The sequence below is a fragment of the Apiospora aurea genome (assembly GCF_038362705.1).
Source record: "Apiospora aurea strain CBS 24483 chromosome Unknown utg000003l_segment0_segment0, whole genome shotgun sequence".
In the NCBI taxonomy this organism is placed as follows: Eukaryota; Fungi; Ascomycota; class Sordariomycetes; order Amphisphaeriales; family Apiosporaceae; genus Apiospora; species Apiospora aurea.
Window position 1 is genome coordinate 627,154 of NW_027117390.1, and position 21,142 is coordinate 648,295.

A 21,142-nucleotide genomic window follows, 5' to 3' on the forward strand; every position below is an offset into this window, starting at 1 on the left:
CGGCATATTTCATTTCCCGTCGCCGTTTCCCCCTGTGTCGCTGCTAGACGATATCTACTGTTCAAGTGTCGAGCAATCCCCATTTTCACATTGTGTTCAATATTCGAGTAGCTGCCCTCATCTTCCTTCCTAATTACATCATTCATCGCATCGTCTTTTTCCTCTTTCTTGATCCATCCGCCTTGTCTGACACGCAGTCTTTACTTACGGCCGAACATCTTCTTGGTCCGCTTCCGGATGGTGCCGGGCATCTTGTAGTTGACGGGCGACTCGGACCCGACGAAGATGAAGAGGTCGTAGATGAGGCACCCTACAATGGATCCCACCATGGCGCCGCCCCAGGGCCCGTAGATCCACCACGTGTTGGTGAAGGCCTTGGGGGTGCGGTACCCGACGGCCCAGGCGACGAGGCGGGGCCCAAAGTCCGAGGCCGGGTTCAGGGCCGAGCCGGTGTTGTACCCGAGCGAGAACTTGAGCGTGGTCTGCAGCATGCCGAGGATGAAGGCGTGCATGCCCATCCCCGGTGGGTTGTTCTGGTCGTCGCCGAGCGCGAAGACGGCGATCATCATGACGGCTCCCGCGACGACCTGGCTGCAAAAGGCCGTCTCGTTGGAGACCCACTCCTGCGGGTAGCTGAAGAAGCTCTGCCAGCCCGTCTCCATGGCCGGGTCGACGTAGTGCAGGGCGTCGTAGTAGATGCCGTAGGCGAGCGCGGCGGCGCACAGGCTCGCGGCGAACTGGACGGCGACGTAGAGCGCGCACTGCCGCCAGGGGAAGCCGCGGAACAGGCTCAGGCTGACGGAGATGGCGGGGCTCATGTGCGCGCCCGAGACGCCGCCGCCGATGTAGATGCCGAACATGAAGGCGAAGCCCCAGGCCCAGCACGAGGTCTCGTAGGTGCCGTACTGGCTCTCCTGGTTCTTGGAGAGGTTCACCGTGAGCGTCGCGCTGATGCCCAGGAAGATGGACATGCCCGTCTGTGGGGTCAGAGTCAGCTGTTGGTCATGCAGAAGGCTTCGATCTAGGATGATTAAAGGAAAAACGGGGAAGGGGGCGCGATACGTACAGCAAGAAACTCCGCGAGTGGCTCCGGATACTTGGCCCGAAGCCGCGCCCACCAGTTCCGCAGATCATTGGGGTCCTTCTTCCCATCCCTCGCCAGCTTGTCCACCGAGTCGCCCATCGGCTCCCCGTCGACCTTGTACTTGGCGCCGGGCTCGAGGCCGCCGCGGTCCTCTCTGTCCTGGTGGTTACCCTTTTCCTGCGTCTGCTGACCACCACCACCGTCCTCATCGTTGCCGCTGCTCTGCTGCTGGTTCTTGTTCGGGGGCTGCCGCCCGTCCTCGTCGAAGTGGCCGTCGCCGCCGCTGCTCTGCTGCATGTTCTTGTTCTGGGGCTGCGCGTGGCCTTCCTCGGCGGCAGATGCTTCGTCCCTGTTGTGGCGTTTCGGCGACTGCTTCTTCTTGCCGTAGCCTCGCATCGTGTGTGGGAGGGTGTTGCCCAGGCTGTAGACGGGCTTGTCGCGCGGCTTCCCGTACCAAGGGTTGCCCTCGTAGTATTCCTCGTCCACCCAGCCCTGGGTCTCCTGGGGCGCGGCTTGCCTCTCGGACTCATCGGACCTATCCATGCCTTCGCGGTGGTAGTCCCGGGACTTGTCTCCCTGTGTGCGGGTGCTCTTCCCGCGCTGGGGTGCGTCATATGAGGAGTACATCGCTGTTGGCACATCAGACGAGTTGGCTCATATGGGTATCGAAGGGACATCATGAGGATAGGGAGAGGCAACAGGTGTTCTTTGGAGAGTTTGGGTAAACGGGATCGGATAATATGGTGGTACACGTACGCCGTCTCGTGTGACCCGAGTTCCTGAGCATCTCCTGCGTGGACGAGATATCCGACGCGGCGCTCTGCACGGCGCTGTAGGCCTCGGTGAGCGCCTGGATCTGCTGCTTGTTGGCCTTCATCTCGTTGCGGAGCTCCGCGAGCCGGGCCGCGGTGTTGGAGTTGGGCGGCAGCGAGTCCGTCGAGGGCCGGGGCAGGCCCGGGGAGGAGCTGCCGCCATTGTTGTAGACGGGGCCCTCCAGTAGCGGTTCGTTCAGGGTGTCCGGGTTGGAGATATCGGCGTCCCGGGATTGGAAGGGGAAGGTGGCGGGGGGCGGGAGATCAGGGTGTCGGGGCGGGAAGCGGTCGCGGTCCCCACTGCCGTGGGTGAAGGTGTTGGGTGCCATGTTGGGAGCTTCCGGCAGTCAAGGGGGGATATTTAGTATAATAAATGTTAGAAGGAGGGGAATCTGTAACCTCAGAATAGGGGCTGCCTGAAGGAACATGATCTAAGGAGAGCCGCTTCTAAACGGAGTATAGAAAGGAGGGTATAAACATATTTTATAAGCCTTGGAAGCTACTACTGTAGCTCCCTTCCCCTTTGAGCAAAAAGTTCAATGCCGTCACTTTGGCAGATTTGCAAGATTTCTCCGTTGCAGTAACGGCGAATACAGATTGGGCATTATGTGTTACCGTCATCTTCGCAGGAACGGCCTTGACAGCTATTGATGCTATCAGGGGCAAATCTCGATGTTGTCAAAAGGGGTCAAGATCATCACCTCACTACGCCAGCCCTGAGCTTAAGCTGGGGAGAAATTGGAGTCTTAGCAGCTACGGGAAACTATATAGGCCAGGGTCTGGGATACTATATGGGGTCAATTGGAGCTGAGGTGTTTGATAAGACTCGAAACACTCCAATCCGAGCCCAAAAACGCGACGGCGTCAGCGTGCTGTCGCCAGCGCATCAGTTGTACTCAACCAACAATCATCATAGAGCCACCGTACACTCTAGGTGTTCCAGCATCATTCTACTCGAGCGGATCTTTAACTCCGGCGAGGCCCTTGCCATAAACAGCGTAGTTGTTGCACTCCATCCCAAAAAGGGCATCTCCTTCATGTCGCGAAGCCCAAAAGGGCAACCATGTTACCTAAAAGCGGTGGATGTAAATGGGCATATGCTTGTATTAGAAGTATCGGTGTCGGTGCTGTCCAGACCACGTCGGACAGTCGGAATCGGTTCAGTGGCACCTTGCCCTAGCACCCCGGCCTTTATGAAATCAGATACTCGTAAGTGGAAGTCCAATCATAGCGTACATTCGGCAAGACTCCCCACGGAGATTTGTTCCCTGGTGGGACCTTCGGCCATAACGACATTCAGATCGGCGCCCCTTGCCGGTGGCCGTCTGTGGGGATACGGCCCACGATTGGGTACGACCCCTGGGGCTGGTGGGACATGACGTCTATTCGGTTGCATTTGGTCGACGTCGCATCGCTGTATGGCGCAATCAAACATACATATGCGCTTCACTGGCCCAAAGTTGGTAACAAAATCCATGCGACGCCGGGGCTTATTCTCCGGTGTCGTGGGGGCCCTTCCAGCCTTCAGTAATAAATATTTGCCCCGGGCACCGAACTGAAGGCCCCGAAGGCAACAGACACTTATTAACATATTGTCCCACGCCAGCTACCATGGAAACAGAACTTGCTCCCTCGCCTAGAATGTCTTCGCCAATGCGCGGCTGGTAGGTCGTGACCCTTTAGACCAGTATCCGCGCCTGTACCTGCGTTGCTGCATTACTGCGGGAAGTAGAGGGCCGAGACGCAGTTGCTGCAAAGAGGTTGTTACTCATAGGAACGTTTGTCGTTGAACGGCGGATGGATGGTCGCCATGGAGATCACCACTGGCTACCTGACGAGATGAAATCTTTCGCTAGTCACGATGGTCCATTTTGATGGTGGTTGTCGCGCTCGAAACACGCTCAACGGCTGGTCAAAAGGGAATGGCGCGATAATGGGAGCTCAGTCGTTTCATGCCCTTTGGAAGGGGGAGTTTACGTCAATGCCGATTGCTCTAAGGGGATCCCAGCCCTGCAAGGTCTGTGACGTGAGCGGGCGGACCTAACCCAACAGTGTGGGGGCGGGGCTTGTTTTGTTCCAGCTTCCAGCGCGCTTTTGGGGCGCGTTAGGGGACTTGAAGTGACTGACTACTACTGACATCACGTAAGCTTCATGACTTTCTTCTTTTACTTCTCTTCTGGCCCAATATTCTATATGATCTTTATGATAAACGAATACAAGAACGGACGTTTTGAAAATGGATCATCTACCACCTGAGATACTCCATCTTGTAGCCTCATTGCTTAGCATCGACGATGCATGCAACATGCGGCTCGTCAGCAAGGCCTGGTCCGTGGTGGCGGGAGCCTACATCCTTCCCGAGGTCACCTTCCATTTCCACGAAAAGGACCTGGCGCGCCTGCGATCGATCGCGGCGCATCCTGTCCTCGCGCCCAACGTGAAGAGCCTCGGCTACATTGCGAAGCGCTACGAGAGCACGCCCGTCTCCTACGCAGAGTTCGTCTCCGACGTCAAGAAAAACAACATGGTCAAAAAGCTGGATCCTGCCATGTTCGCACATTTGCCGCCCATTGTCCCGTCAGAGGAGTTCCCAATGCAGTATGAGCTGTACAAGCAGACGGTCGCGGCGCAAGAGCTGTTGAACGAGAGCCAGGCGGACGCCTTGTGTCTCCAGCTGATCCTCCCGAAGCTGACCAACCTCCGGCAGATTACCATGTCTTGCGGGAACATGTACTACCAAAGATTTGCCAAGAAAGCGTCTTCATTCAAAGACGGTTGCGCTTGGAAACCACATTTTGAAGGGAATCCCGAAGGCGTGGCTACGCTAGAGGTGTTGCTCAACGCAGTGGCAAACCATAACCTGACCATACCAGCGCTCCGTGCAGGCAACTTCAACTGGCGCTTCTTTGAGAAAGACACGGGGGACTTATCACGGCTTTTCAAGCCATTCAAAGATGCCACATACATCGACCTGTCTTTGTTAATTGACATGGATGAGGATTGCGTTGATATGACTGGGGATATGGAAAAGTGTCGGGCATGCCTCCAGTCTGGGACTATTGCTGGTATCCTGCAGTCCATGCCCAGGCTTGAGGATCTATCCTTCTCCATCTTCACCACCGAATCCCACAAGCGTGCGGTAAGCTTGAGCCACATTATTACCCCAGGCCATCATTGGTCTAACTTGACCGCCGTCATGCTTGAAAATGTGGACTGTGAGCGATCTGAGCTCTGGAGCTTCTTACTGCTGCACAAGGACACGTTGAAAAGTCTCTGTTTGAAGGAGGTACTTCTTACAAAAGGGTCATGGAAAGTCTTGTTGCCTGACATACGGAAATCTCTATCGATCCAAGACCCTTGCATATGTGGCTCGATCCGGGGCTACGCGGAGAACGCGGACGGATCGTCCGGTGCGGTTGAGGAGTACGAGCTGGGCATACCCTCCGTGGCGCCCTGCGATATGAGGAGCTCCATCAATTGCTACTGCAGCCAAGGCGGCGAGCTGTATCCCGACGAGCTTCCTCTGACCCGGGAGATTGTGGACAAGTACTTCGAGAGCCATGTGCGTCAAGAGGGGATGAAGACGGAGGCGGAGGATGCTGCCTTGATGAGAGAAGAAAGGTTGAAGTCGAAACGGCGACGAGAGCTTCTGGACCGCACAGAACCAGGTTGGGATAGGATTAGCGATAGCGCTGATGACGGCGAGGAATTCGGACGCATGCCGGAAAGGCATGGCGAGCTGGGTTGGTTTGGTGAACAGCATCAATGGGGTGCTGAGAGCGATAGAGAAGCAGAGGGCGATTGGTGGTGAGTCTAGGCTGGAAAAATGATGAATGAGCATGTAGTTCTGAACAGACTAGGAAATACCAAATAGAAATATTTGCCCCAGATATAGTACGCTCGATTGAAATGACGGATTGATACTCGACGATTGCAGATGATATACCGACAACTTCAGACCGTGTGCCTGTTACGACCAAGAAATGATTCACCTCGCCGTGGCTACTAGGGAAATGCTGAGGGTCCGGGGCCCGGGGGCGCCGTAAAGAGCGAAACAGTTTCATTGCTGTTGTTGTCTTTAGGTGCCACATCCCGATCTTAGCCAAATACGAATCCATTCCCAAAAAGCACAAACATATCGCAGGTTTCGCTGATCGAGGAACTGCAGTGCTCAGCTACACATATTGATTTATATTCTTGAAGGATGGCAGGACCAAAGCCAGGACAGAAAACGGTGCTGATTACGGGGTGAGTCGCATTTTCAGTTGGGTTTAGTGCACACAGTGCAGCATGTTCCAGGGCCTGTCGACCAACTAACACCAATCCCCTCCCACCTTTAAGCTACCCCAGGCGGCATTGGACGTGCACTATGTCTGGAATACCACCACAAAGGTAAGGGATGAATGACGAGAATTGTTACGGTACAGAGAAAAGAAAACCAATCAGTTTTCTGAACCGGAGATTTTCGATCTAAATATTTCGATTATGCAGGTCTCTACGTTATCGCGACGGCGCGCAGGCCCGAAGTCCTCGCTGGCCTGGCTGAGATGGGCATGAGTGCACTGCAGCTTGATGTCACTGACCAAGACAGCATCCACGCATGCGAGGAGCAAGTCGCCGCCATCACCGGCGGCAAGCTGGATATCTTGGTCAATAACGCGCAAGTCTTCCCACTGTTTTTAGAGCGTCTTCCAGAACCAGTATAAATCAGAACGAGGAATTGCCCCCAATGAAAGGGCAGAGCGAATCGAGTAAGGCTAAAGACTGGCTAACACAAACCTCGGGCTCTGGGCTACAGCGGCCTCGCGCAAATCATGCCCGCGACCGACATCGCCCTGCCCAACGTGCGCCGCCTCTTCGAGACCCACGTCCTAGGCGTCATGGCTACGGTGCAGGCCTTCGCGGGCCAGCTCGTCGCCGCACGGGGCCTCGTCGTCAACTTCGCGTCGCTCGCGGCCGTGGTGCCCTACGTCTTCGGCGCGGCCTTCAGCGCGTCCAAGGGCGCCGTCGTGTCGTACTCGCGCACGCTGCGCCAGGAGCTCGCGCCGTTCGGGGTGCGTGTTACGGTTGTCATGGCGGGGACTGTGCGCACGATGATTGACGATGGACGGCGGTCGCAGACGCTGCCGTGGGGGAGTATCTACTTGGACCGGGCAAGCGATTTATTTCAGTGGCGGTTGGGGTATAGCCAGGGGGAAAGCGCTATGGATGCGAGGGCGTTTGCGAGGCGGCTCGTTGGTGACACGCTGAAGCCGGAGTACAATATGATACTGCGCGGGCTTCTGGGATGGGGGCGCCCGGATTGGTTCTGGTATGGTGGGAATACACTTCTGGTGAGAGCTGGGTTGTGGTTTGGGGAATGGCTGGGTGACCTTATTACCGGCTATTCATTTCGCATGAATGAGTTGGCGACACGACTGAGGGACGACGAGGGGCAGAGGAAGCTCACCTAAAACGACGGGAGCCTCTGGATACAGTTGTCGAGCTCCATGTTGCCTAAAGTTGCCAGAAGTCGGAGGTCGATCCAAGTTGACTGCACATTTCCCTCCAATCACCAATCCCATGATTACTTGAGGTATACATCTCACCGCTTGGAATTAGATGGCCTGCGTTTTGTTACAAACGGCATCTGAAGCATCGCGCAATCACTTAAAGCGACTTACAGGTTGATGCTCTTTGCGCAAACGTGCAATGCAATTCACCGAACTAGACCATTGGCCATCCATACCTGCAGAAGCCACCCGCCTTGCCACCCCAAGCAAACAAGCATTCAGCAAGCCCACAAGCGAGCACTTGTCGCATGCACAAATGCACTCACTTGCATCTTCACCAACATAAGCCCAGCCTGCCGCACACTATTTACTACTTGGATATGTCCATTGATGTGTCCATATTCTCTTCCTCTATGATACGACTGCCTCTGAACACAATTTGCATCTGGTGAGCTGTTTTGCACAAGACTGGATTGAACCATTGAACGATTGAACCCCGAGGCAGCCAACCAATCAGAAACTGACTGTCGCTGTTGCGGACTCGAGGGGGGCTACTAGTGTCGGTGAGGTACTAAAGCAGCAATAATTGAGCAACGTATAACAAGAAATGGGGATATGGTCTAGGGGTATGATACTTCCTTCGCATCGTTCAATCGAACAAAAAATGCTTGGAAGGGGTCCCGGGTTCAATTCCCGGTGTCTCCACACTTTTTGCCTTTTTTTTTTTCCATCATGATCAAGTACAGTTTCTTGATTGAGAGCTATCGGCCAGAAGAATCACTTTTTTTTTCCATGCCGGAAGTCTTCCAATAGGTACTTTGGCCAACACCTCCAGTAGGGTGTATCAGCTCCAGGGCCTTGGATGCGGCTCCCTGCGTTGAGTCGATTGCTCACATGGAAGGAGCCCCGCCTTCAGTCGACGCCAGTCCTCCAACGACACATCGAACGCCGCTTCCAATTTCACTCTGCAGAGGCCTACCACTGCGTTCCTACCTACTCACATTGACCGCTCCAGCAATGTGAAACAATCAAACATGTCCGTTGCCGATATCTTCAATCACACCGAATTAGATTATGGAGCCGCGTGTAAAAGCGATGTGGGAGCCTTGCGAGATTTAGAAGGTGAGTTTCCACTCTGATCCGTTGGCGTGGCCTTACCGACATCTCGAGTCCTCCAGGCTGTCAAGTCTTGCCCGTCAACGTCGCAGAAACCAGTCAGGCCTCGAGATTGTTTGAGACACCCCTGGACTTTCGACCTCTCTGGCAATCAACCTCCGTTTGATGCGGGAACCTGCTTGATGGAGGTGGACCTCTCGACACGTCTTCAGCGCAAACATCGATTGGGATTCTAGCCGCAAGACCCTTTTATTATTTGCGACATGCTTTGAGGACAGTACGTTCTGTGCTTTCTTTCGATCGCCATGGTACGGTGGTAATGCCGGCTTGAGGCTGTTGAGAAGAAATGCCCGAAGATATTGCCTTCCATCATCAGAATGGTTGAATGAAGTGTCGGCAGGGCAATGCTGGTTGCTACGAGCATGGCGTATGCTCCTGGACCCTCTCAGTCATTATATGCTGTGTCAGATGCCATATGGATCTACCCGACGTCTGCTTGAGCGCCCACGGCAGCTCAGTTTGCTGTCCACCCTGTCGTTGACCTCAGGCATGCAACACGTTTACATGGGCTGCCGCTGCCGATCAACGGGCCGGCTCAGGCTGCTGCCTTGTCAGCATCGATTGCTCAGATAATGGAATACGGATGCCAATACCCGTTTCGCCCGGCGTATGACTACGCGTCTACAGATCTATCCGCCATTTCTGGATCAGCCAGGATGCCATATGGTACCTTCCATGTGTGTAATTTCACAACGAGCGGGTCCTGATTGGGTACTTCTTGCGTTTGGTTTTATCTTCCGTCTGCTCTCCCGCCTCTAATATGAGCCCGCAGTTTGTCTGTCTTGGATATATTGAGTGTCGAGGTAACCCGAGGTTCTGCTCCGTTTGTGATCGAAAGGCCAATAGGAGTTATCGAGTCGACGGAATGCTGCCATCTAGAAAAGGGAGTCCGCTTACTCCCTGATTGCCGAATCAAAAATCCTTCATCATTCAATTCTTCCATCTCATCTCTTCTGACCAAACTACCTATAACAACACAACATAGCTCACCATGGACTCTACATCGGAAGTTACTGGTGCTTTACTGCAGTCCCAAGACCATCGGGACTTGCTAGATGTCATCGACACGCTGCGATCCCAGGGCCTCAGCCGCTTCGTGGACCTACCACAGATCATTGTGTGTGGTGACCAATCCTCGGGAAAGAGCTCTGTTCTGGAGGCTATCTCTGGCATGTCGTTCCCTACCAAGGTTAGTCGACAATTGACCACCCGCGCCCTTTGCACTTGTAACCGTCTCACTAACTACTCTAACTGTTCGTTACAGGATACACTCTGCACCCGATTTGCCACAGAACTCATATTGAGACGCAATTCCTCTGTTGGCATTCATGTCAGCATTCATCCTGGTCCTGACCGATCTCCCAAGGAGAAGCAGCACCTGGAGGCGTTCACGTATACGCATGATGATCTCGACATCGGCGAGGCCATCGAACAAGCCAAAGAGGCAATGGGCCTGGATGGCGGTGACGCTGTCTTCAGTGCCGACGTCCTTCGCGTGGAAGTGTCTGGACCAACCCAGCCGCATCTCACCATCGTCGATCTGCCCGGCCTCTTTTTGGCTGGAAACAAGGACCAGTCCGAAGCAGATGCCAAGCTTGTTGAATCTCTTGTTCTTTCCTACATGAAGAAACCGCGCAGCATCATCTTAGCAGTGGTGTCGGCCAAGAGCGACTTCGCCCTTCAACAAGTCACTCGCCATGCTCGAGAGCTGGACCCACAAGGCCTTCGCACGCTGGGTCTCATCACGAAGCCTGATACGCTGGACGAGGGTTCTGACAGTGAGCGATTCTACATGGAGCTTGCCCAGAACAAAGATGTCCAGTTCCGCTTGGGATGGCATGTACTCCGCAACAGGAACTACTCGGAGCGCGACGTGTCAACGGCCGAACGAGACGAGAATGAGGAAGATTTCTTCTCCAAGGGCATCTGGACTGTCCTTGATGCATCCCAGCTTGGCGTGGCAGCTCTGAAGATGCGATTGAGTCACGTCTTGCGGGACCAGATCCTTCAACAACTTCCGAGTGTTCTCAGCGATGTCAGCGCAGGCGTTCAGCACTGTAAAGAGAAGCTTGCCCGATTGGGGGCAGATAGGACTGGCATTCCTGAACAGCGAAGATATCTCCTCAAAGCAAGTACGGAGTTCTTGAACTTGATGAGAGCTGCGATAGAAGGCGTGTACACGCATGAATTCTTTGCCAGTTTCGGAGACAACGCCGCCCACGCGAAGCGTCTCAGAGCCGTGGTACAGAACACCCTCTACGACTTTGCCGAACAAATGCGCACCAAAGGCCATGCCCGTACGATCCAGGACGATGAAGTTGGTGATGATAGCGACAGTCGCTGTGTTTCGCGGGCCGACTACATTGACGATGTGAAGGTGCTCATGAAGGAGAGTCGGGGGAGAGAGCTGCCAGGCACCTACCAACCCCATATAGTTGCCGAGCTGTTCAGTAAGCAATGCAAGCCCTGGAAAGGGTTGGTGATGGATCTCTCCGACCACATCCTCTCTTCCAGCCTTCTCACAGTGAGCGAGGCCCTTCGTTACATCGTCGATGAGAACACGGCCGAATCGCTCCTGCAGGATATCGTCGGCCCATCCATCGAGGACCTGAAAGCGGGCTTAAACACGAAGATCGACGAGATTCTTGACCCTCACATGTCAGGGCACCCAATCACCTACAATCACTACCTGACAGAGAACGTGCAAAAGGTGCAGGCGATGCGAAAACGTCGCGAGGTTGAGGATCAGCTGAAGTCATTCTTCAGTATGGGAACGTTGAACGATTCCTCATCCAATACCTACTTCAATCCCAAGTTGCTGCTAGACACCCTAGTCTCTCGTTCGGAACCTGATATGGATCGCCTATCCTGCTCTATGGCAACTGATATGATGGAAGCATATTATAAGGTTGGTGAATATGTCTTCAATTCTTTCTTTCCGGGTGTAGCCGACTAACAGACCCCAGGTCGCCTTAAAGAAAGTCGTTGACGATGTCAGCGTCCTGGCCATTGAGCAATGTCTGGTCCAGAAGCTTCCCTATCTCTTCTCCCCAGAGATCGTCTACGATCTGAAGGATGAAACCGTCAAGCGACTTGCGGGGGAGAGCCAGGAGAATGCGCTCGAGAGAGCCCGCACAATGGAGAAACTGGAAGTGCTGGAGAGTGGCATGGCCGAACTAAAGCGACTGAAGCGGCATGAGCCTGTGGTGGTCAAAACCGAGGTATGTATGCAACTTGGTAGAGAGTCTGATATGAGAACTAACGATGGGATCACATTCGAAGCAGTGAGACGTCTTGGTGGATGAGCAATGACATCCCCGGATTGGTCATGACGAACCAGAGGGGGACGGCAAGAACGGAGGGCGGCGCATGACCATCAGCTGCCCCCGGCTCAGAGACTCCTACACCGACTAGGCCTGATTTGGAGCGGGGATACGAGTCTGTGCTTGGAAGCGAATGAGATTTTCGACTACGCCAAGGAAGCAGGACGGCAAGAAGGCTAACCTAGGAACAAGTCCAATTGGCGAGGGATGAATCACTGGCAATGATGGACAGGCTGGGTGAAGCTCTCAGCAGTCTACTACCCTCGCTTGATAGATATGTTTTACGGTCATTTTCGACTTATGGTCCTATGTACCAACAATATTCTTCCCTTGCATCTGTCCCATTTACCCAGCCAAGATTTTCCCCATCGTGTCGGTTGAAGCTCACGGTTCATTCGAATTTCATAACAGCAAGTAGTGACTGCATCTTGAATCAGAAAACCAAAATAATGGCTGTATTTGAGTGAAGCTGGCTCCTGGCTACTCACCCTGGATAGTGCGGTCCCCCGCCAGTGGAGTTTTGTGCGGACCAGGTGGTAACCGGATGCGATGCGTACATAAAATGTCAAAAAAACACACGCCTCGCTCAAATGCAATGCTGTCTCAACAAAAGAGAGAAGATGCGATTTCTTTCCTTCTCAGTCCTCTCAAAGGCTCCCAATCAAATGCCGGCTTCCCGACAACCCAAAAGACTCCCCCAAACTCCTGCCAATTCCCAATGTTTTGCCCAATTTCCAAATAGCCCGCTTTCCCGTCATCTTCCTGCGATGTAGTTGTGTTGTTTCCCCGTCCTATCCAAGGACATCTCATTCAATTCGTTGACCGTAAAACCCATAAACATGCACAATCCCTGTTTCTTTCCGTCTTTCTCTGCGTGCGTGTGTTTCCTCATTTTGTTGTTGTTTCTTCAAAGCTCTTTGAGCTTGTAGGCGGCAGGCGACGACGCCGCCTTTCCGAATAGTTGGGTGACTTGGAGGGCCAGGACGAAGACGATCATGAGGGCCTCGAGGCTGAGGAGGCCGATCCAGGCGCCGTCGAGGGCGGCGGCGGCGACCTCGAACCCGCCGATGCTCAGCAGCGGCTGCATGGAGTCCATTTTGTGACGGAGGGGGCGGTAGGAGATCTGCACCAGCAGGAAGGCTAGGTAGACGTAGTAGGTATACCAGTAGGGTCTGTGAGTTTACCCCTCACCACGAGCGGTGTAATAGTCAGCGATATGGCCAAGTCTTTTCTTTCACGAAGTGAGGCGGGCTAAATCATGGTCTTTATATTGGAACAATGAATGAGAAAAAACACCATTTCTGCTGTGCTCAATGTTTCCCCTCTCAGTTTGCGTTACCGCTATTACCCCAAGGAAAAAAAACCTGCAGCAAGGCAAGGGTCGGCTCGCGTTACCGCTGGTATAATGGATGGGCTTGTTGTCTGTCGTTGTTGCGGTGAAGGAGGTCGAGGAACGGGGGGAGTAGGAGTAACCAACCACCAATTACTTGTAGTAGCGTAGCTCATGTATTGGTGCCCTATGAGTGGAGGAGAGCGGACCGTGGAGCGATAACCATAATATTTCTGGGTTCAGGTGGGCTTACAACATGCGAACATGGGCAACGGGCGGGGAAAAAAAAACTAGGACGGAAAGAGACGATTGATTGTCCACAAAGAGAAAGAGAGGGGATACACTGATTGATATGAATGAAGGGCAGGATAATATATGTAAGCAGAGGGAGGCAAGCGACAGCAACCCTCAACAAATGGGTTTTGATTCGTATGCACACGGGTTTTCGCACACAAAGGGCAGATGATGGATGGTGGGTGTGGGTAAGAGACACAGCAAAGTCAGCCGGGCTTGAGAAGACTTTAAAACAGCCGCAGTAGGATTCAAGGAAAAAGGAGAAGGAGGGTCAAATGCGCTTAATGCATGTAGCAATCAAGGGAAAAAGGGTTAGTGAATTCGAGACAGAACGAGCGAGACTCACTTGGATCGCTCGTCAAGGACGGTCCATCGCGGCCGGGGCTCCATCCACGACTGCGAAACCTGCAAGACGACGACGAAGGCGGAGCCGATGAAAAGCCAGATGAGGAGCATGCGATCCAGCAGGGAAAGCTCGTAATGAGGGACGTAGGCTTCTAATACCTGCATCATTTTTCGCTTTTTTTCTTCTTCTTCCTGCTTCCTGCCTCCTCCTGCTGCTGCCTTGTCCACCTTGCTTGCTTGCTCGTACTAGCAATACTACCCAAGGTTTCGTATTGTAATTCAGTCAAATTTGCTTTTTGCCTTTGCTTTGTCTCTCGAGGACTTGCTTGGACTGTTCTCGTTAATGCTTAAAGCGCAGCGTCTCCAGTCCAATTGACGCTGGCTGGACTTCCCGCCCTTCCGCGTGATGGTCCGCTTGAATTTAGGTCTTCAACCTAAAACGGACGGAGCCCTTAAGAGCATGGAGAAAGCGCAAATAGTGTAACGGACGGCGAAATGCAACTATGCTTTCGACAGCACCAAGAAAATGCCCAACGAGTCGCGCCGGTCCAAATGTTGGATTGAAGGATGAATGGGGGAATCGTGTGTTGACTAGGAAAGAAGACAGGTTGTCCTTCGGCAGAAGAAAAAGAAGGAGACGGTGCAGGCTGTATGGATGTAAGTAGGATCGATTGGCTTTTTTCTATTCTCGGCTCCGGCGTGGTATTGTAGATTGTGGTGTGTGTGGTATTCGACCCCCCCCCCATGCAGCGGTTGATTCTGGGGAATAGGCAGGATTCGGAGGGTGATGGGCCAGGCGCACGGTCGCCAGGGTGGTCGGGTTTGGTGGCAGTTTGTTTGGTGGAGATTGGAAACCCAGACAAGGACGACGGCCATGTGTAATTCAACAACAAGAAGTCAGTACATAATAGCCAGGTTTGGGATATAAGAGCCCCAGTTTATGTAATTGACCCGATCAGTGTATTCATCTTCTTGGTAATCACGGTTGGTTGTTCTCGTTGCAAATTTACCCGGGCAGAGGGATCGCTGCAGGGACCTGTCTCTCCCCCGCATGAAACGCTGTCAGCAATCTCCCAGGGATGGTTCCGTACGTAAGCACGTACTAGCAACGGTCTCCCGCGGTGCATGTGTTGGGCTTCGAGAGCGTTCGTCAATTATGAGGAGGCCTGTGTTCGCCATTCTCTGGAAATGGGTCGACCACCGTGCGCAAGCATCCCACCGCGAGGGGTCTACCTACGTGTAAGTATACAGCTGATTGGTTCTGAGTTGGTCATTATGGATATAGTATACAGATGTTTATGTAAGTTGTCTATGAGTAACATTGCGCAAGTGCCGTTGCGGGTTTTGCGAGAGTCGTTGATACATGAGAAAACGCCCAGCAGCTCCAGCAGCTGATGTCCCCGTCCCTTTTATGTACACGCCGGGAGGCAATCAATAAACAGCTTCCTTGTCAAATACGACCCGAACTCCGTGGAGCAGAAAAGTGGTGATGTTCGTTGTTGTTGTCGTTCGTCCGTACCCCTCTCAATTGGATGGGGCCACAATTTCATCGAGACTTCCGTAAATTTTCGAGTCTCTCCTGCTCTCGTGTATCGCCTCCGGACGCCTTCCACCACACATCACCTCCCCAACGGAGGGCTCGCTCGATTGTGGATGTGGGCGTGACGGCGGGTCTAACGTCGAGGTAAAAGATAGGTTCGCCGCTCTCTTCCTCTCCCCCAGAATAGTAGTCGATGACGTAGCGGATTTCCTTCTTGCGACCATTGGTCTCGCGGGAAACATACCAGTCGTGGCGGTCGAATGGCGGTTCAGTCCTGTGGTTTCTTGTTAACAAAACGGCCTCCTCTCAAGGGAATGATGAGAGAGATCATGACAATGCAAGACTTACTGGAACATGGCGGGGTATAGCCAGCCCATGACTTGGAACATGGCCGCCTTGGGCGTCATGTCCTTGGGTCGCCCCTGAAACCTCACCAGACTAGGCGAGAGCTCTTCCACCTCCTTGTCGTAACCGTACTTCTTGGCCATGCGCTCAAAGTTCTGCTCGCCCTGGCTGCACATCTGCATGCCCTTGTAGAGACCGCCGGCGAAGCGCTTCTCCCACTCCATGATCTCGGCCCACGCGCCCTCGTTGAGGAAGTTGTGCACGCTCACCATGCTCTCTACGGCGGTGACGTCGGTGTCCGAGTAGCCCTTGCGCAGCAGCGCATTGTACATCTGCTGGGGCGAGGGGTACTCCCAGTTGCCGGTGCCGTCGCCGCGGGGTATCGTCGAGGGTTCGCGCTCGGTGGGCAGGGCGTGGGTCTGGGATGGCGCCTTATCCTGGGACAGATCGGGGAACATGTAGTTCAAGGGGTTGAGCTTCGAGAGGGTCGACTTCGGTTCGGGCGCCGATGTCCTGTCGCCATGAGGAACGGGGCAGGACGAGGGTGGCGTCATCGCGGCAGCGGCCTTGTCATGTTTCACGGGACAGGCGGCGGGTGGCGTCATGGCATCTGCAGCCTTTTGGTGCTTGTGCATTGGACATTCCGGCTATGGAGTGTTAGTATACTGGAGGTACGGCGGGATGCGAAGCGGCGTTGTCGACTTACCGGTGGTGATCTGCCATCAGTAGCGAATTTGTGAGGTGGCGTAGGCTGGGTAGGAGCAGCAGCCAGAGTGGTCTGCGGACCGTCTGCCCAGAACCAACCCATGATTGCGGATCAGGACTTGAAAAGCTACAAAGATGAAGAAGGGTATTATGGTTACAGGAAGCGAAAAGCGTCGTCGATGGCGAGTAGGTGAATCAATGGTTCAATTCAATAAGGGTAATGATAGTCCAAGATTGTGATAAGGATGCAGGTCATCAAGAGGCGAGCAGCTTTTGGCAGTTGCAGCTAGAAGTTTTAGCGGGTCGCGGCGAAAGACGGGAGCAAAAAAAAGTCGCCGCTGCGCTCCACTGGAGACTGGCAGGCGGCGGGCAAAAGCACATGCGCCAGGCCAAGACGCGGGTGATGTACGTCACCGTCCAGGTCCATTACGGAATGTGGCCATCGAGGTACCTGCGCGTCCAGGAATACGATCTGGCGCCATCATCTACCGATTTTACGGAGCACCCTTGAGGCCAGTTTTTCGGGGGAGAAAGCTTGTCTCTTCCTAATCCAAACCTCGGCAACCCACAGGCGACGCCGAATGAACGAGCCGACAGACACTTTGTTGCCATAATGCCCACGACTACAGGTCGGAAACAACCCCCAGCGACTTGACGAGAATGAGGACCGTCCACATCCTCGGCCGCTTGTGCGCACGCCGAACCACAGCCCAGGTAGCGCCTAGACTTCCGAGATGTTGTCTTCCTCGATCGCAGCAGCCAACATTGTCCGCTTTTAAGCAATTTTCCTCGTCTTCCGGGTCCCGAGCGCCATCGTCGCATTCGACAGTCCTCCTAGCCGCGGTACAGGGCACGCTCCTGGGTACGGCCGCCTTCGTCAAGCTTTCGGAAAAGGACAATGAGCCTGGCGACGACAACCAAACCTCCGAGGGGCGCATGCTCGAGGCCTCGAGAGACGAGATCGAGAAGAAGAAAGACGACACGAGCCACGGCTTCACCAAGTTCCGGCATAACCTTGTATATTATGTAGACGTATACCTTTGGGAACCCATCTGTACCGGCGTTCGGTTTCTGCAACTAGTTGCCATCTTCGTCCCTGTAATAATAGCGGTGCCTGCGATATGGGTAGGTGCGCGCCAGCCAGACCACGACAATGAGCGCAGCGGGACGCTCTGGTGGTATGGCTTCTTGGTCCAGGCCATGGAGTGGTCAGGCCCTGCATTTATCAAGGTATGACGCTCACCACTCCACTGTCGAGGTTTGGATGGTGAAAGGCTTACATGTGACACTATAGCTCGGCCAATGGGCGGCATCACGAACCGATATCTTCCCCGACGAGATGTGCGTCATCATGTCCAAGCTGCACTCCAACGCACCCGCCCACCCCATGCGCAACACGAGACGGATTATCGAGGAGGCCTTTAACGGACGACCGTTCGAGGAGATATTTGAGGAATTTAACGAGAAACCGCTCGGCGTAGGTGCCATCGCCCAGGTATACAAGGCGAAGCTGAAGCCCAACGTGGCTGCGCCTGCCGACACCGATGTCGTGGAAAAGGAGGCCAAGATACGCCAGAAGGTTCGTAAGAACGTGCACACGGTTCTGAAGAGCACACCGCAGCGCGTGCCCTCGACATATGTTGCCATCAAGGTACTGCATCCCCGGGTGGAAAGGACGGTACGGCGCGACCTGCGAATCATGAGCTTCTTTGCCAGCGCCCTCAACATTATCCCGACCATCGAGTGGCTCTCGCTTCCCGACGAGGTCGTGCAGTTCGGCGAGATGATGAAGCTACAGTTGGATCTGCGCATCGAAGCCGCCAACCTGGCCAAGTTCCGCAAAAACTTCAAGGAGCGGAGCACGGCGTGGTTCCCCTACCCCTATCTCGACTTCACGACCCGCAACGTACTGATCGAAGAGTTCGCCCAAGGTATTCCCTTGGCGGATTTCTTGGAGAACGGTGGCGGCACTTTCCAGAAGGACATCGCCCAAGAAGGTCTAGATGCCTTCCTGCGCATGCTGCTTCTCGACAACTTTGTCCACGCCGACTTGCACCCGGGCAACATCATGGTCCGCTTCTACAAGGCGCAGCAGCCGGACCTGCCCAAGCTGCAGCGCCATGACGAAGGCCACTCGAAAGATCAGCACGACGTCACTGAGGAGGTCCTGGCCCGGCTGCGCCCCTACCGCAAGCGCAAGGACAACAGCGCCTGGAACGCCGAGCTGAAGAAAATCGACACCGAGGGCTTCCGGCCCCAGCTCATCTTCATCGACACGGGCCTGGTCACGGAGCTGAACGCGACGAACCGCCGCAACTTCCTCGACCTCTTCAAGGCCGTGGCCGAGTTCGACGGCTACAAGGCGGGTCACCTCATGTGCGAGCGCTGCCGGCAGCCCGACGCCGTCATCGACAAGGAGATTTTCGCGCTCAAGATGCAGCACCTGGTTCTGAACGTCAAGAGCAACACGTTGGCGCTGGGAAACGTCAAGATCGGCGATATTCTGCAGGAGGTTTTGGGTATGGTGCGCGGGCATCACGTCCGACTCGAGGGTGATTTTGTCAATGTCGTCATCAGCATCCTGCTGCTGGAGGGCATTGGCCGCAATCTGGACCCCGACACCGATATCCTGAGCAGCAGTCTGCCCATCTTGCGCCAGCTCGGCGCCCGCGGCGGCGCAAATATGATGAAGGGTGGCGATTTCTCGATGTTGATGGTTTGGGCTGGCTTGGAGGCGCGACGCTTCATGCAAGCCAGTATAGAAGATGTAAGCCTTTTCTCCTCATCTTATCCCTTTCCACTCTGTCGTGAATCTGTTTACTAATAACTTCTTTTTAGGTTGAGAAATGTGTCAAGTATGACCTATTGTCGCCAAACATCTAATATCACGAGGACGTCATTGGCCTGGTGTTTTTGTCAAGCATATTCTGGGCGTTTCAATTTGGGGCGGCCGGCTGGGTGGTGTATAAATACGAACGATATTTTAGACGTGAAGCGGGCAAACAGAGTCACGCAACTCAAATGAACAACCCAAATCTTAATCCTTTTGAAAGTATTATTGTTCCTATTGCTTCTAGTACACATGTCTGCTCTACTCCACAGAAAACACATCATTATCGCTTTTGACAACAGATTGAGCGAGAGCCGGCGCCGGTCTCTAACCACCAGCTCACGGCACAGAGTTACGCAAGAGATGAATGTCAACAACATCAGTCCACTGTAGCCCGACGGGATGCTGTGTCGCCCTACCCATTGGGCCCTCCGCGCCCCTCCGTTCTTTTGGTTCAGGGTCCTATTTGGTCTGCGTGGCCAGCTTGACGACCTGGTCGACGAGCGCCTTGGCCTCCTTGGGCGCGTTCTTGGTGACCTTGTCGCGCAGGTGGTCGACCTGCTGCCCCGCGCCCTTCGGCGGGTTCCCCTGCGCCGTCTGGATGCGGCTGACCTGCATCGCCAAGAAGAACTTGGGGATCTTGAGGGCCGCGACGTTGCCGCCCACGCTGCGGATCCCGGCCTCGGTCGCGGTGTAGACGTCGAGCATGTCCTGGAACCGCTTCAGGTCCGTCTGGGCCAGGGAGGCCGGGTCCGTCGCGAACTTGTCGAGGGCGAAGGCGAGCGGGGTCTGGGTCTTGGATTGGGCGAAGTCGACGGAGGAGAAGGTGAGGCCGGACGCGGTCGAGACGTCGGGGACGCCGGAGAGGGTTTTCAGTTTCGGGTCGCAGGTTATGCGGCCGGCGAGCGTCGCGGCGACGTCGGAGACTTCTTTGGGGAGGGTCTCGGGGCCGACTACGAAGCAGGCTTTTTGTTGGCGGGCGTGTACGGGGGCGGGATCGCTGCCGATGACGGTTTTGGTTTTGGAGGCCGGGTGCGTTATGGGCACGGGCTCGTTCGAGAGCTCGATCACGGGCTTGCCGGTCACGAAGGGGACTTTGGCGACGGGGGCGGGAGCGGGCGTGGGCGCGGCGAGGCAGAGGGTGGCGGCCAGGAGGGCGGTGCTGAGGAGGGTGGTGGAGCGCATCGTGTGGGGGGTTTGCGATATGCTGCTGTGGGATGGGCTGTATATACAAAGCGGTGTCTTGTCTTGTCTTGTCTATCTCGTACAGGTCGGATCCTCTGTCTAGATTGGCGCGCAACTTGTGCAATGGTGATACAAACACAGCTCCAAGATGAAGGATGGTATATAAAAAAGACACAGCCTATAATGGAGGAAGAATTAAGCAAACGAAGCGAAAGTGATAGACCCTAACCAGAGGGCGAGTCGAGGGCCGCGCGAGATCACGAACTGAACATAAAAGTTGTCGGTCGTGATGGCGGAAGGGAAGGGGGAAAGAAAGGAAAGACCAGACGAGAGGAAAAGGGGATCGGGAGCCGACGACATCTTATCTCGTTTCTTGCGCGCTCTTTCGTTTCGGCCGGGCCTAGAAGCAGGATCCAGACAGATTCTCCCGTCCGTTCACGATGGACGATAGGCGGCCGCTTGGCGTTGCATGTTGCATGGGGCTCCCGGTGCGAGCTGTCTCCGTCTCACGTTTCCTCTTGCTGTTTGATGTGCGACATGGCCTGGACAGAAGCTAGCTTTTTCCAAGCCGCGCGATCGACCGGTCTCTCACCCAATCGACTTCTTGTCATATCTGATCTGACCATCATTATACGGTTTGATAATTGAGTCTGACGGTTGCACTACTACTACTTCTCATCC

At 54.5% G+C, this 21,142-nt stretch overlaps 8 protein-coding genes across 8 annotated transcripts; 4 read left to right on the forward strand and 4 right to left on the reverse strand.

Moving 5' to 3' along the window:
- Positions 1-200: 200 nt before the first annotated feature.
- Positions 201-2,225, reverse strand: PG986_004037 (uncharacterized protein; the record flags this gene model as incomplete). The annotated part of the gene is made up of 3 exons (XM_066840259.1): positions 201-977; positions 1,067-1,713; positions 1,841-2,225. 3 exons carry the CDS (start codon positions 2,223-2,225, stop codon positions 201-203), a joined length of 1,809 nt encoding a protein of 602 aa, XP_066702886.1.
- A 1,976-nt stretch (positions 2,226-4,201) lies between these two features.
- On the forward strand, positions 4,202-5,707 carry PG986_004038 (uncharacterized protein; the record flags this gene model as incomplete). The annotated part of the gene is made up of 1 exon (XM_066840260.1): positions 4,202-5,707. The coding sequence occupies one exon, from the start codon at positions 4,202-4,204 to the stop codon at positions 5,705-5,707; it is 1,506 nt and encodes a 501-aa protein (XP_066702887.1).
- Positions 5,708-6,100: 393 nt separating this feature from the next.
- On the forward strand, positions 6,101-7,349 carry PG986_004039 (acylglycerone-phosphate reductase-like protein; the record flags this gene model as incomplete). The annotated part of the gene is made up of 4 exons (XM_066840261.1): positions 6,101-6,144; positions 6,416-6,545; positions 6,580-6,647; positions 6,695-7,349. 4 exons carry the CDS (start codon positions 6,101-6,103, stop codon positions 7,347-7,349), a joined length of 897 nt encoding a protein of 298 aa, XP_066702888.1.
- Positions 7,350-9,555: 2,206 nt separating this feature from the next.
- Positions 9,556-11,978, forward strand: PG986_004040 (uncharacterized protein; the record flags this gene model as incomplete). Its single annotated transcript, XM_066840262.1, has 4 exons — positions 9,556-9,753; positions 9,829-11,472; positions 11,531-11,785; positions 11,907-11,978. 4 exons carry the CDS (start codon positions 9,556-9,558, stop codon positions 11,976-11,978), a joined length of 2,169 nt encoding a protein of 722 aa, XP_066702889.1.
- An 816-nt stretch (positions 11,979-12,794) lies between these two features.
- On the reverse strand, positions 12,795-14,024 carry PG986_004041 (uncharacterized protein; the record flags this gene model as incomplete). Its single annotated transcript, XM_066840263.1, has 2 exons — positions 12,795-13,059; positions 13,858-14,024. The coding sequence occupies 2 exons, from the start codon at positions 14,022-14,024 to the stop codon at positions 12,795-12,797; spliced, it is 432 nt and encodes a 143-aa protein (XP_066702890.1).
- Positions 14,025-15,402: 1,378 nt separating this feature from the next.
- On the reverse strand, positions 15,403-16,549 carry PG986_004042 (Cytochrome c/c1 heme lyase; the record flags this gene model as incomplete). Its single annotated transcript, XM_066840264.1, has 3 exons — positions 15,403-15,670; positions 15,745-16,388; positions 16,448-16,549. The coding sequence occupies 3 exons, from the start codon at positions 16,547-16,549 to the stop codon at positions 15,403-15,405; spliced, it is 1,014 nt and encodes a 337-aa protein (XP_066702891.1).
- Positions 16,550-17,106: 557 nt separating this feature from the next.
- On the forward strand, positions 17,107-19,329 carry PG986_004043 (uncharacterized protein; the record flags this gene model as incomplete). The annotated part of the gene is made up of 3 exons (XM_066840265.1): positions 17,107-17,676; positions 17,741-19,213; positions 19,285-19,329. 3 exons carry the CDS (start codon positions 17,107-17,109, stop codon positions 19,327-19,329), a joined length of 2,088 nt encoding a protein of 695 aa, XP_066702892.1.
- Positions 19,330-19,738: 409 nt separating this feature from the next.
- PG986_004044 (uncharacterized protein) lies at positions 19,739-20,461 on the reverse strand (the record flags this gene model as incomplete). The annotated part of the gene is made up of 1 exon (XM_066840266.1): positions 19,739-20,461. The coding sequence occupies one exon, from the start codon at positions 20,459-20,461 to the stop codon at positions 19,739-19,741; it is 723 nt and encodes a 240-aa protein (XP_066702893.1).
- Positions 20,462-21,142: the final 681 nt, after the last annotated feature.